Source organism: Yarrowia lipolytica, chromosome 1F, assembly GCF_001761485.1.
Source record: "Yarrowia lipolytica chromosome 1F, complete sequence".
Classification (NCBI taxonomy): domain Eukaryota; kingdom Fungi; phylum Ascomycota; class Dipodascomycetes; order Dipodascales; genus Yarrowia; species Yarrowia lipolytica.
In genome coordinates, this window is record NC_090775.1 from 2174135 (window position 1) to 2186050 (window position 11916).

The 11916-nt window shown below is 49.6% G+C and overlaps 5 protein-coding genes and 1 non-coding gene across 6 annotated transcripts; 3 read left to right on the plus strand and 3 right to left on the minus strand.

Annotated features, from left to right (window-relative positions):
- Positions 1-785: 785 nt before the first annotated feature.
- Positions 786-893, plus strand: YALI1_F21749r. The gene has a single exon. It is a non-coding gene; the product is annotated as a tRNA-Leu (tRNA).
- A 207-nt stretch (positions 894-1100) lies between these two features.
- On the minus strand, positions 1101-2849 carry YALI1_F21769g (uncharacterized protein; the record flags this gene model as incomplete). The annotated part of the gene is made up of 1 exon (XM_505490.2): positions 1101-2849. One exon carries the CDS (start codon positions 2847-2849, stop codon positions 1101-1103), a length of 1749 nt encoding a protein of 582 aa, XP_505490.1.
- Positions 2850-3754: 905 nt separating this feature from the next.
- Positions 3755-5239, plus strand: YALI1_F21778g (uncharacterized protein; the record flags this gene model as incomplete). Its single annotated transcript, XM_505491.2, has 1 exon — positions 3755-5239. The coding sequence occupies one exon, from the start codon at positions 3755-3757 to the stop codon at positions 5237-5239; it is 1485 nt and encodes a 494-aa protein (XP_505491.2).
- Positions 5240-5291: 52 nt separating this feature from the next.
- On the minus strand, positions 5292-6305 carry YALI1_F21804g (uncharacterized protein; the record flags this gene model as incomplete). Its single annotated transcript, XM_505492.2, has 1 exon — positions 5292-6305. The coding sequence occupies one exon, from the start codon at positions 6303-6305 to the stop codon at positions 5292-5294; it is 1014 nt and encodes a 337-aa protein (XP_505492.1).
- Positions 6306-7216: 911 nt separating this feature from the next.
- On the plus strand, positions 7217-8578 carry YALI1_F21813g (uncharacterized protein; the record flags this gene model as incomplete). The annotated part of the gene is made up of 1 exon (XM_505493.3): positions 7217-8578. One exon carries the CDS (start codon positions 7217-7219, stop codon positions 8576-8578), a length of 1362 nt encoding a protein of 453 aa, XP_505493.2.
- A 76-nt stretch (positions 8579-8654) lies between these two features.
- On the minus strand, positions 8655-10964 carry YALI1_F21850g (uncharacterized protein; the record flags this gene model as incomplete). Its single annotated transcript, XM_505494.2, has 1 exon — positions 8655-10964. One exon carries the CDS (start codon positions 10962-10964, stop codon positions 8655-8657), a length of 2310 nt encoding a protein of 769 aa, XP_505494.2.
- Positions 10965-11916: the final 952 nt, after the last annotated feature.

Genomic DNA, 11916 nt, shown 5'->3' on the forward strand with positions numbered 1-11916 from the left:
TCAGCAGATCCATTCTTCGCATGAGGGTTGTCGTATATACAGTCGCATACTGACATCTTCAGCACCATAAATGGACATGGTATTATGGATTGGAAAGTTAAGAGAGAGAAGATGAATCATTAGTTGTAACTCCAGAATCCATACAACGTGAAAAATTACAGTCTGTCCTCTCTCTAATACTCCGCAACAGTGTGGTATAACAATTTTTATATTTTAATGACCCATTACAGCTATGTACGTACTGTACCTACTTGTAGTAATCCTGTTATTGACGCGCTCTAATAAATCATATACATGATAATTGTTTCGGGGTGCGTTTCGGTGAGTTCTGGTGAGTTTGAGGCTGCCAAACTCGCTCTTGTCATGGTCACTTGGTAGTCTTTTCTATTCTAGAGAATGGTTTTTTTGTTTTTTTGTTTGTTTGTTTTTTTTCTCAGCTACTTGAGGGCTAAAGACCCGTTATGCCCACAAATCGGATTCAGATTGGGTTGTTCGGACCAGCGAGCGTATGGCATTCGTATTCGCTTGTTCAGGTAATATTTCTGACTCATCTCTTCACCGAATTTTTTCCCTTTATTCTATAATTCATTAAAAAATTCATTCTTTTTTCTCTTGTTTTAAAAAATTCTAACAATTCATCTTTTTTTTTTCCTTTTTTTTCTTTTATTCTAATGATTCATTACAGCTATATACCTAGTAAGCCGGGTTGTTGGCGTTCAATAAACGACTTATGACTAAGCATGTGTTTCCTAACATAATCAACTTTTTTTTGCTATTCAACTTTCGGTATCCTGGCCGGCGCGGTCTAAAGGCGCCAGGTTAAGGCTAATATCTTAACCGAATTTCCCTGGTCTCTTTCGGAGGCGTGAGTTTCGAATCTCAACGGAATATCATTTTTTTGCACGCCTTGCTTTTTTGAGGGAGGGGATTCCTCGATTGGATCGGTCCTCTCACGTTCTACACACTGCCCTGACTAACCCAGTGTTCTTTCACAGGTACATAGCGCCGAGTCTAATAATACTCTTTATCCTTTCAAATCATATATTGTTGTCCGCCTCTGGCCTCTGGCCATCAGCTTCCGTCTCTACTCCGTTCGCTATCTACTCCTGCTGCTCCTTCTTATCGGAGGTCTGTTCAGGCTTCATGGCGGGGAACAGAAGAACCTCCTTGATAGTGTTGGAGTTGGTCAGGAACATGGTGAGTCGATCAACACCACAACCCCATCCGGCAGTAGGGGGCAGACCGTACTCAAGGGCGGTGCAGAAGGTCTCGTCAACAAGCTGAGCCTCATCGTCACCGGCGTCCTTCTGTCGAGCCTGCTCCTCGAATCGCTGTCGCTGGTCAAAGGGATCGTTCAACTCGGTGTAGGCGTTACAGATCTCCTTGGTGGCCACAAAGACCTCGAATCGCTCACAGATACCGGGTCGGTCTCGAGAGTACTTGGCCAGAGGAGACATCATCTCAGGATGGCCGTACAGGAAGGTGGGGTTGATACAGGTGTCCTCCAGGTAGTCGCCAATCAGCTTGTCCAGCATTCGGGCATTGGTAAGAGGAGGAGTGCAGACAAGACCGACCTTCTTGAGCTGCTCCTGCAGGAACTGGTTGGTCTCAGCGGTGTGCAGCTGATCTCCAGGAGGGAACTTGACACCCAGCTTCTCCTCAAGAGTGCCGATAATGTCGAGTCGCTTCCAGGGTCGAGAGAAGTCAATGGTGAGAGTCTCGCCCTCGGGGCCCTGGGGCTGGTACTCAATTTTGTATCCTCCGGTGATCTCCTTGACCATCTCGGAGAAGAGCAGCTCGGTGGTCTCCATGAGGTCGTAGACGTCGGCGTAGGCCTCGTAGAACTCACAGGTTGTGAACTCGGGGTTATGGGTCTGATCAATGCCCTCGTTTCGGAACTGTCGGCCAATCTCGTAGACTCGCTCCATACCTCCAACCACAAGCTGCTTCAGGTACAGCTCGGGGGCGATTCGCATGTACATGTCGAGGTTGAGGTCGTTGTGGTGGGTGACGAAAGGCTTGGCGGTGGCTCCTCCGGCAATGATGTTCATCATGGGGGTCTCGACCTCAATGAAGTCCTTGTTGTCCAGGAACTTTCGGATGTACTGGATGATCTTGGATCGCACAATGAATCGCTCTCGGGTGGAGTCGTTCATGATCAGATCAAGGTATCGCTGTCGGAATCGGGTCTCAACGTCCTTAAAGCCAGACTGGTGGGTAGGCAGCATATGCAGAGAGGGGGTCAGCAGCACGAGCTCCTTGCAAAAGACGGAAAGCTCACCCTCACCACCCTTCTTGGGCTCGGTTCGGCCGGGGTAACCTCGGATACCAATGACATCTCCTCGTCGGATCAGATCATGGATACCCCAGTCACCCTCATTGTCCTGGCCCTGGGCCATGATCTGCACGGTCTTGCCCTCCTGGTGGAGAACGTAGAATCGCAGCTTAGAGCCAGCAGCTCGCAGGGTGTGCACTCGGCCAGCAACAGAAACCTCCTCGTCCTTCTTGATCTCTCCTCGAGCAAGACCCTTGTACTTCTCCACAAACTCGTCCACCTTGGTAGTGACGTTGAACTTGTGGGGGTAAGGGTTGGGAGTCTTGGACTGTCGCAGAGCATCAATCTGTCGAGATCGGATCTCAAAGTACTGGTTGGGGGTCAGCTCCTCCTCGTTGGGGCCCTTCTCCTTCTTCTCGGTCTTGGGCTGGGCGGCAGCCTTCTCGGCCTTCTTTCGGGCCAGATCTCGAAGCTTCTGTCGCTTCTTGAGTTCGGACTTGGAGACCTGCTCGCCGGTCTCCTCGTCGAGATAGGTCTTGGCCAGAGCCTCGGTAGTTTCCTTAATATCAGACATGGTGTGGTGGTGGAAGGAGAGAATCGATGAAACTTTTCACCAAGTCTAAATTTCGAGATAACAGACGGTAGGGTAAGTGGGTTGGGAAACATTTATATACAGCGTGCACATCACAGTGAAAAGAGTGTGACTCATTGAGGTTAGGGCTGGACACGATGACTCGCCATATACTCCGTGTCTTTGGTCTATAGGAGGAATGTTGAAATCCCGATCGAATGAAGTTCAAGTAGGTTGTATCGCCTGTATATTTGTGAAGCGCTTCCTTCAAGTACAAGTAAAGATGTTCCTATTGTTGGACTCCTTTGTTTTTCCTCCCAATTCAATACTGTGAGCCGTGACTATTCAGGTTAGAGTACTTGTATTTCTAGTTGGGACTTTAAGTAGATGTGACGACAAGAAAGGAACAACATAGAGAGAGCTGTTGGAGATGTCTGGTGTCATTCTGGGGGCGATACAACATGAGAAGGCTGTTTTATGGTGTCTTTTATTGGTTCTTTATTATTTATTTTTGTTGTTAAATCTCATTTAACCTGTTTTTGGTACGTTATTGATACCGATCTTGACCATTTGACCATCCGAGTGTACTTGACTTTAATTATAGCGTAATAGACTTTAGTTAGAGCGTACTTGACTTTAATTAGTTAGAGTAACAGACTTAGTTAATCCAGCTTTGCAACAATCATCACAGACGGAGTATGTTAGTCAGCAAGAGTACAAGAGTACAGGCATTAGCACAGGGTAATCTGCGAGACCAAATTTTGTCACCTGACTTCATGGCTTCAGACCAAGCGTTGGTTTATCCATGGATTTATGTTGACTGATTGTATGCACGCGAAATTTCAATTAACAAACTCAATTCGCGTTCTCCACACAACACCAAGGCAGATCAGCCAACCAAGTACACCATGAATGATGGAACCAAAAGTCTAGTTGACGAACAGTTTGTGCGGGCGCTCGCAAAGGTTCTTCCCAAGCTGCCCGGTGACTTTGTCTTCCACCACTACCATACTAAGAAGCGTCAGTGCAAGCGGTCTCTCATTTTCCAGGACGATGTTCTCGATGGCTTTGACGAGGGAGATGATGCGGAGGAGGCGAAGGCAGCCGATGAGTCAGCTGATAAGCCTACTGGGTCCACTGAATCCGATGAACTCGAGAAGCTACCTGAAGCAAAGAGAGAATCTGTTTCTGACTCTGGGACAACTGAGGCCAAGGACAACGAACAGAAGCCTGTGACTGGAGTGAAGGAGGCTGGAGTGGAGGAGGATGGAGTGGAGGAGGATGGAGTGAAGAAGGTATCCGAATCGGATTTCAAAGGAGCTGGCTCTTTGGATGGGGACAAGACCGCTTCTAAGTATACAGACGCCGCCGAATCCAAAACCATCAAAACTGTCCCCCCAGAGATCTTGGAACGACGAAAGAAACATACTGTGATCACCCACATGTTTGTCTTGTCGTACGAAAATACCATTCTCTTCGCGCTCGAAATCTACACCTTTTACGATCCCACAGGAGTCACTCTGTTTGTTTCAAAGGCAGACTCCACTGGCCAGTCTCCCCTGGTTGACGGCGAGTCTGTCCGAGTGTCGATGAAAGACGTTTCCAGAGCCATCATCGATGTGCTTCTCAAGCATCATCCCGGCCAGCGGGTCCGTATCTGTCTTTTTGCCCGACCCGAAAAGCAATACCTTTTCCCTTTCTCGGCTGACTACCCCAAAAAGCATTTCCTCAGCGGCCCTCAGCTCACAAAGTGGTGGATAGCCTGTCTGGACGGTCTCCTCGATGACTTTGAGAACCCCACTGCCACTCTGCGAATCCCCGGCGCAGAAAACCGAACAATTCAGAGCTTCCTCGAGGGCCTTCCTAGATGGACCATGGGCGACATCTTCAAGTACCAGAAGCCCGAGGTCGGAGAAGTGCCTGAATCTGACGCCAAACTCGCCATCTACCAACTCCCCCGGTTCCCTGATGACCCCAAATCTCGATTCCTCGACTTTCTCGCGTCTGAAGGACGAACTACAACCTGCAGCATTGAAATGTTCTGGGAAGAGATCCAGGGCCGCCAGGAGTTCAATGCCGGAATAATGGTCGGTCTAATGGGCGTTGACGGCGTTGTGAAGGGCGAAACACAGCCTGAAACCGAACCTGCATCTTCTCTGTCGTACAAGGAGTTCAAAAACGTGCGAGAAATCATCACCGAGTCGGATTACACAACTACCGAACTCGTCATTGACGCCAACAGAGAACTAACTGAGGATGGACCAGCGCAGAGCCGTGTGGGCTTCAAGGGACAGCTGGAACGAGCTGCTCCAGTAGCGTCGGAGCTCAAGCGAGCCCCCGTCGTCAACACTCTCGACATGAACCTGGTTAGAAAGAAGAAGAAGACTAACTAACAGAATAAATATTACATTCAGAGCAGCTATAGTTCTAACGTCAAAATCTCCACTAATGGATCCTGTCAAAAATATAACGGGCCAAATTCCTACCTTCACTGCCGTCTCCAGCAACGTTCATCTCAGCAACCTTGCCAAGAAACAGCATCCGTTGAAGCTCCAGTTTCCACTTGTTCATCTCAATGTAGTCTCCCAACTCTAGAGCTTCCGCCTGACGACCAGTTATAGCGGAGAGAAGCCGCCCGGCGTGCTTGCGGTTCTTGTCTTCTAATGGGAGGTGGCCACGCTTAAAATCAACAAGAGAAACACCAATATATGATATCGAGGACCCCAGCCCCTGCAATGAAGGAGCCCTGACAAACGAGCGGTATCGGTAAGTTGCGGCAATGTGGATTCCATGAGGGTCAGCGTCGACACATATGAATAGAGGCAGCATCTCGTCAAAAAGACGCACAAAGTCCTGGGTCATGTGATCGGGGTATCCTTTGCCAGTTATCAAGAGGGTATCTTTGGGTATGTAGGCACACAGGGTTGTGAAAACCGCCTCTTTCTCAACGATCAAAATACAATTTACTTGAGGAGCCAGTTGGATATCGCTGATGTTTGTGGTGTAGGGTATCAATGTGGTGGTATGTGTAGGTATTGTCACTGGAGCTCTGTAGTCGTCCTTGTACGAAATTGTCAACGCTGAATCGCATGCCGAATAAATGAGTCCCTTTTGAGCTGCCACCACATTGAGAGAGTCACGAGGTACTTGCAAAAAATCATTAGTTATTCTAGCAATGCAGCTATCCACGACTCCCTGGGTTTTGAACAGATTCACGGCGTCGTAGTAGATATCTCTTTTTGTGGTGATTTTGTCCTTGTCCAAACAACTCTTGATGATTTGCAACAGTCTCAGGTAGATTGAGAACCGGTTGACCGAGTTACCACAGAGTGTGGTCAGAGGTATCCCTTTGGAAGCATGGGTTTCGAAAATGGAGGCAGAGGAGATGTCTTCGTGAAACTGCTTCTTCAGTCGCGAGATTGTTTTGTTGATGATAGCTTTTGTGTCGTCTTGGTCCATTGTGGCGTGTGGGTGATGTGAACAAGTTTGGTGGTGTTGGAGACATGGAGGAGTACGAGTTACTTGAGATTATGTTTAGAAGGACATTGAAAAATGTCTTTAACCGATCAAGATAATCTTGCAAGAAAAAGAAACCGTGTAGCTCAAAAAAAAAAAAAAAAAAAAAAAAAAAAAAACCTTGTGAAACGCACCAATCACAAATATGAACGCTCCCGACCCATTTGTACCCTCCATCAACTCCACTTGGTGTTGCCCAAGTTTGATCCGTTGGTCGTTTGACTCGTTCTTCACGATATTGCCAAGTCAAGTGACACAACTTGTAGTATAACGCAACTACAGTATGTACTGCACTTCAAGTATATAAGTATATAAGTACATACTGTACATACCATACAGGAACTTTTGAATGGAACTGGAACGGTCAGTTGTACAAGTACAGGACTTATATTGCACCAGGTACTTGTACAATATAAGTACAAGTAAATTGCAATTGACGTCCCTCACGTCACTCTCACAATTGTTTCGTCTTGTGGGGGCTAATCGGCACCCCCATAAACAGGGAGGTTCTATGATCGACAGCGCAGATAAAAAACATACAAAGTCAACCCGAAAAGTGAAGTCGGAACTCAAAAAATTGGAGGTGATCATAACGTACAAGTACAATACCAAGTACAAGTACACGTACACATACTCCAGAAAGCTGAGGGAGTAAAAATCAATTAACCGATGGATATCCCACTTATATATTTGACCTCGGCTAATGTGCCTCTATACAGCAACAATATGCATGTCTACCATCGGATCCATCGGATCGAACCATTAAAAGATTTAGACTCACCCCACATTCTGCAGCCCTTCTGAACATTAGCGCAGGCTTCCCGTACTCGAACTTCCACTTGTACATACACGCCATGCTACACACTATCAAGGGTCTTCGACAAGTGCGGGGAGCTCGGGGCTTCTCCGTGAGCTCGAGAGCGCTTCTTCAGCTCAAAAATGTGACCAAGACAGGTCTTGAAATTGAACTGGAACCCGGATCGACCCCCGTTCACTACTCCAACTTTTTCCTCAGAGATGCCGCCTCCTCCACAAACGCCATTGATCCCTCGACTTCGCAGCGGTACTTTTCTTCCGGCGAGCTGGCCAAGGACATCCATCCCGAGAAAATCCATGTGGGCAAGAAGGAGGGCCAAGCCGACTCTGCCGTGTACTCCACTCAGGACACCAAAATATGCCAGCATGATACGGACATTGACGGCCTGAAAATCGAGTGGTCCGACGGCTTCCAGGAGTACTACACGGCACACTTTCTCAAGCAGTATGCGTCGCCCGAGGCTTCTCGAAAACGACGACATTTGGCCCAGCCTATTGAACTGTGGGAGAGAAAGGAGATTACTGAGGCGCTGGACAAAAACCAAATCCAGACCACGTGGAAGGAATACCAGACCACCGAGGGTATGCATAAAATCGTCAAGGCTCTGCACGACTACGGTCTGGCGTTCGTGACGGGTCTACCTGACCAGAAGACAACGGTGGTTGATGCTGAAGACAAGGATGTGGGTACTGTCACAGCAGAACCCATTCTCGTGGAAGAGGTCGGAAAGAAGATTGGATACATCAAGGAAACCTTCTATGGCCGATCATGGGACACCCGATCTGTCCCCAACCCCAAAAACGTGGCCTACACTTCGCAGTACTTGCCTCTGCACATGGACCTGCTCTACTACGAGTCTCCTCCTGGCATTCAGCTGCTCCACGTCATCAAAAACCAGGCTGTCGGAGGCGAGTCCATATTCACAGACTCGTTTGCATCTGCTAAATACGTCTGGGAAAAGAACCCTGCCGCCTACAGAGCTCTGTGTGAGATTCCTTTGACATTCCATTACATCAACGACGGCCAGCATTACCACAACACCGTGCCCATGATTGTCGAACACCAGCAGACAGACAAGAGCAAGTGGACCAACCCCAAAGCCATCAACTACGCTCCTCCTTTCCAGGGCCCCTTTGACGCAGTTGAGCTAGTTGAGGGAGGTGAGAAGTGCGAGCTGTTCAGAGAAGGTCTCAGACTGTTTGAAGAGCACCTTACCAGCGCTGAAAATGAGCTGCGAACAAAGATGGAAGAGAACTCCTGTGTGCTTTTCCTAAACCGTCGAGTTCTTCATTCTCGAACCGAGTTTGATGCACAGTCTGGCGTCAGATGGCTCAAAGGAACTTATCTGGACATCGATGCCTTCTACTCCAAACTGAGAGTTCTATCAAACGATTCCTAAACCGACTCACTACGCTATAGTCTCTCAAACGTATATATACACTAAATATTTTCTATGCTAACGGGGTATGGTCGTCTTAGATCACCTCGCCAATAATCTTGGAAGCCTCCTTGTAAGTCTTGAGCAGAGTCTCGCACTTTTCTCGCTCCTGGGCCAGGTTTTCGTCCTCAAACAGAAGGGCATCAAACAGAGCCTCCTTGTACAACTCGCTGACCAGTCGGTTCTGAACGCTCTCCTTACTGAAGTTGACCAGCAGATGCATGACCGCCTTGGGGACCTGGTCCTGGATGGACTCTCGCACAATGTTGAAGTACGACACAATCAGTCGTCGTATCAACTCAGTCTCGAGCTTCTCTCGGTCGGACAGCTGCTCGCCTTCCTCGAGATCCATGTCGTCAAATGCAGAAGCCATGGTGTCCATGGGGTCCGAAATGTGCTTCTTGTCGTGGGGACCCTTCTGGGAGCCTCCGGAGGACGAGAAACCATTGGGGAACTGACCCTTCACGCCAGCAGCACCGGGGGGAGGCATGACAGGGTTGCCATCGGCGTCCTTGCCAAAGAAGTAGTTGAGGAATGTGTCCTTGGGCTCTCCGGAGGCGTTAGTGGCGGTGGAAGGGGTTCGGTGATGATGGGCCTCTCGCTGGTAGTCCTTACCACCCTCGGTAGAACCAGGTCGAGAAGACGTGGAGTCGTCGTCAGGACCATTCTCGATGGCCTGAGGGGTATCCTTGCCGTTGGGAGGGAGCATATCCATGTGCTTTCGTCGCATATCCTTCTGCCGGCTGGCGTTTTCTTTTTGCTTCTTCTCCTCCACCACGGTAGCCATAGCGTCGGCAGCGCCAATGAAGTTGGGATGGTTGGTGTTGATGTATGCTCGCTGGATAGCGATCAGAGACTCCACGTACGAGGCGGTAGGGCCAAGTCGCTCCCGCAGCAGGTCGGAGACACACTCAATGAGCTTGGCCTGAAGTTTAGGAAACCGAGAGAGCTCGGGAGATCCGCAGTTGTGGCAGATCTTCATGAGCTCCTCGTACACAAGCTCGACGCATCGCTGGGAGGGCGGCTCCAGCAGCTTGATCTGAGGCTTCACAAGCATATCAAAGGCGAGCTCCGGAACAAAGAGCGAGGGTCGGGGACCGGTGGAGTTTCGAATGGCGGTTCGAATGTCGTTGATGGACAGGTTGGCGGTGGGGCTTATCGAAGACAGCGCTGTACCAAACACATCATTGTAAATGTAGTAGATTCGAGCGCCTCCGCACAGCTCCTTGGTAGAGACGGCGGCGGTACCCTCGATGGAGGTGACGAACTTGGAGGCAAACTTGGTCATGAGCTGCAGAATAAGAGTGCCCTTGGACTCGCCAGAGTTGAGGTATGACACGCCGTAGCTGGACAGTTCCTGCTCGGTCTGGCCCATAAGGGTATTGAGCTTGGCCTTGATGTCGGGCAGCTTCTCCCGAATGTGGTTCATGAGAGTCTGGTTCAGAGACTTGGCGAGAAACTGGGTACCGCACTTATGGGAGATGTTTCTGTACACGGGGTGGTTCTGGAAGAACTCCCTCTCGGCCTCCAGCGAGTCGGACAGGGGCTTGTTGGCGTGGATATCCTGCTGAGATCGATTGATCACACCAATGAAGCCCAGCTTGAGAGGGTATACCCGGCCAGACAGGATATCCATGGCGTTAGTACCCTGGTCCATTAGATCCAGCTTGGTGAGAATACCAATGGTTCGCTTGCCGTGGGGATCGACCTGTCGGGCGAGCTTAAGTGACTCGGAGTTGACAATGTCCACGTTGGCAGGGGAGACAGCCAAGATGATGGAGTTGGGCTTGGCAATGTACTCGCAGATGAGGTGACGGGTCTGTCGCTCAATGTCGGTGGGCTGATCGCCAATAGGGATCTTGGTGAGACCGGGCAGATCAACCAGCGTCAGGTTGAGCACGTGGGGTGAGAAGATTTTGAGGTTGATAGGGATTCGGTTGATGCCCTTGTTGTTTCCGGCAATTCGCACCGTCTCATTCTCAATCTCCTTTCGAATCTCCTCAAAGTCGTAGAACTGTCGTCCGGGAATGTGCAAAAACTCTCCCCATTCGACCGAGTTGGACTTGGGGGTTCGAGTGTGCACCTCGCCACTGGATCCAGGACGGTCCTTCTCTTCAGAGGGCAGGTTGACGAGCTGCAGCACGAGAGGTCGTCGGGTGACGATGCCAGTACCTCGGGGCAGAAAGTCTCGACCCACAATGTTTTCCAGCACCGACGACTTACCACACGACTGGGAGCCGACCACCACGACCTGGGGCAAGTCGAGTGTGTCGGAGCCAATGGTGTTGAACACGAGGTCCTGCAGTTTGTTGACCAGGGGGATCAGGTCTTCTAGGGATGCCGACATCTGGGTTAGTGGTGTTTCTGGATGTGTCGTGGTTCACATGTCTAAACGTATCCGACTTGAAGTATCCAAAATCCAACATGGCCATGTATCCAACTCAGTGATAAGTTGCGTGTAGTTGACGGGGATGACACTCCTGCTGACGTGTCGAGAATCACCTCAAAGCCACCATCGGGACACCACCAGCATCAACATCATTGCGCCACTGTGATGATCCACCATGTGAAGAAGACGGATAACGAAGCCACAGCCAGCAATAGGAGGCCCAAAGTGCGCTTCCATTGGATTCCCGGCCATTGGGCGTGTGTGCGACCTTTGGCCAGGCGCATCCAAGCTCGTTTTACTCACCTTGATGTGTATCGATGATTTCTCAGAGAAGACAAATATGCAAATGCAAATAGCAACACAGGCAAACTGCCAATTTGGCTTTGGCTTTTTTTCGTAACCACCACACACAGCAGTCTTCAGAAGTTTAAAGGTGCCGATGGGAGGGGGATATCTAGTGTCTAGAGCACGTGATTCGGGGCCGATTGGATCTGCGAATACTCCAGTCGATTCATGAGACGCTTGGGAACTCGACTGTCGTCTTTTTTTGTCTCAGAAACCGCTCCAATCCACCCGAAAACTGCGCTTTCCTAAATCATAAAGATCTGCATTGAAACAATAGCTTTCTACTGTTGTCAAGGCAACCCTCGCCACCACCTTCTTGTCTATGTTTGGCTTGGGAAAATGGGACATTGAGTGCGTATAACTGGTATATAAAGGTCGGTATGCCCACCCCGTGGGAGCACCATCTCCACAGTGCGCGACCTGTTCTTCATCGCAGTGCACCCCTTGCACCGCTCTCATTGGTTGATTGGCATCGCCACCGACCGGAATTATGCGGGCTACTGTAAACGCGTCTCTACAAGTGCCAGAAGTGCAGGAACGGGATACAGGAATGAGTGAGTACCAG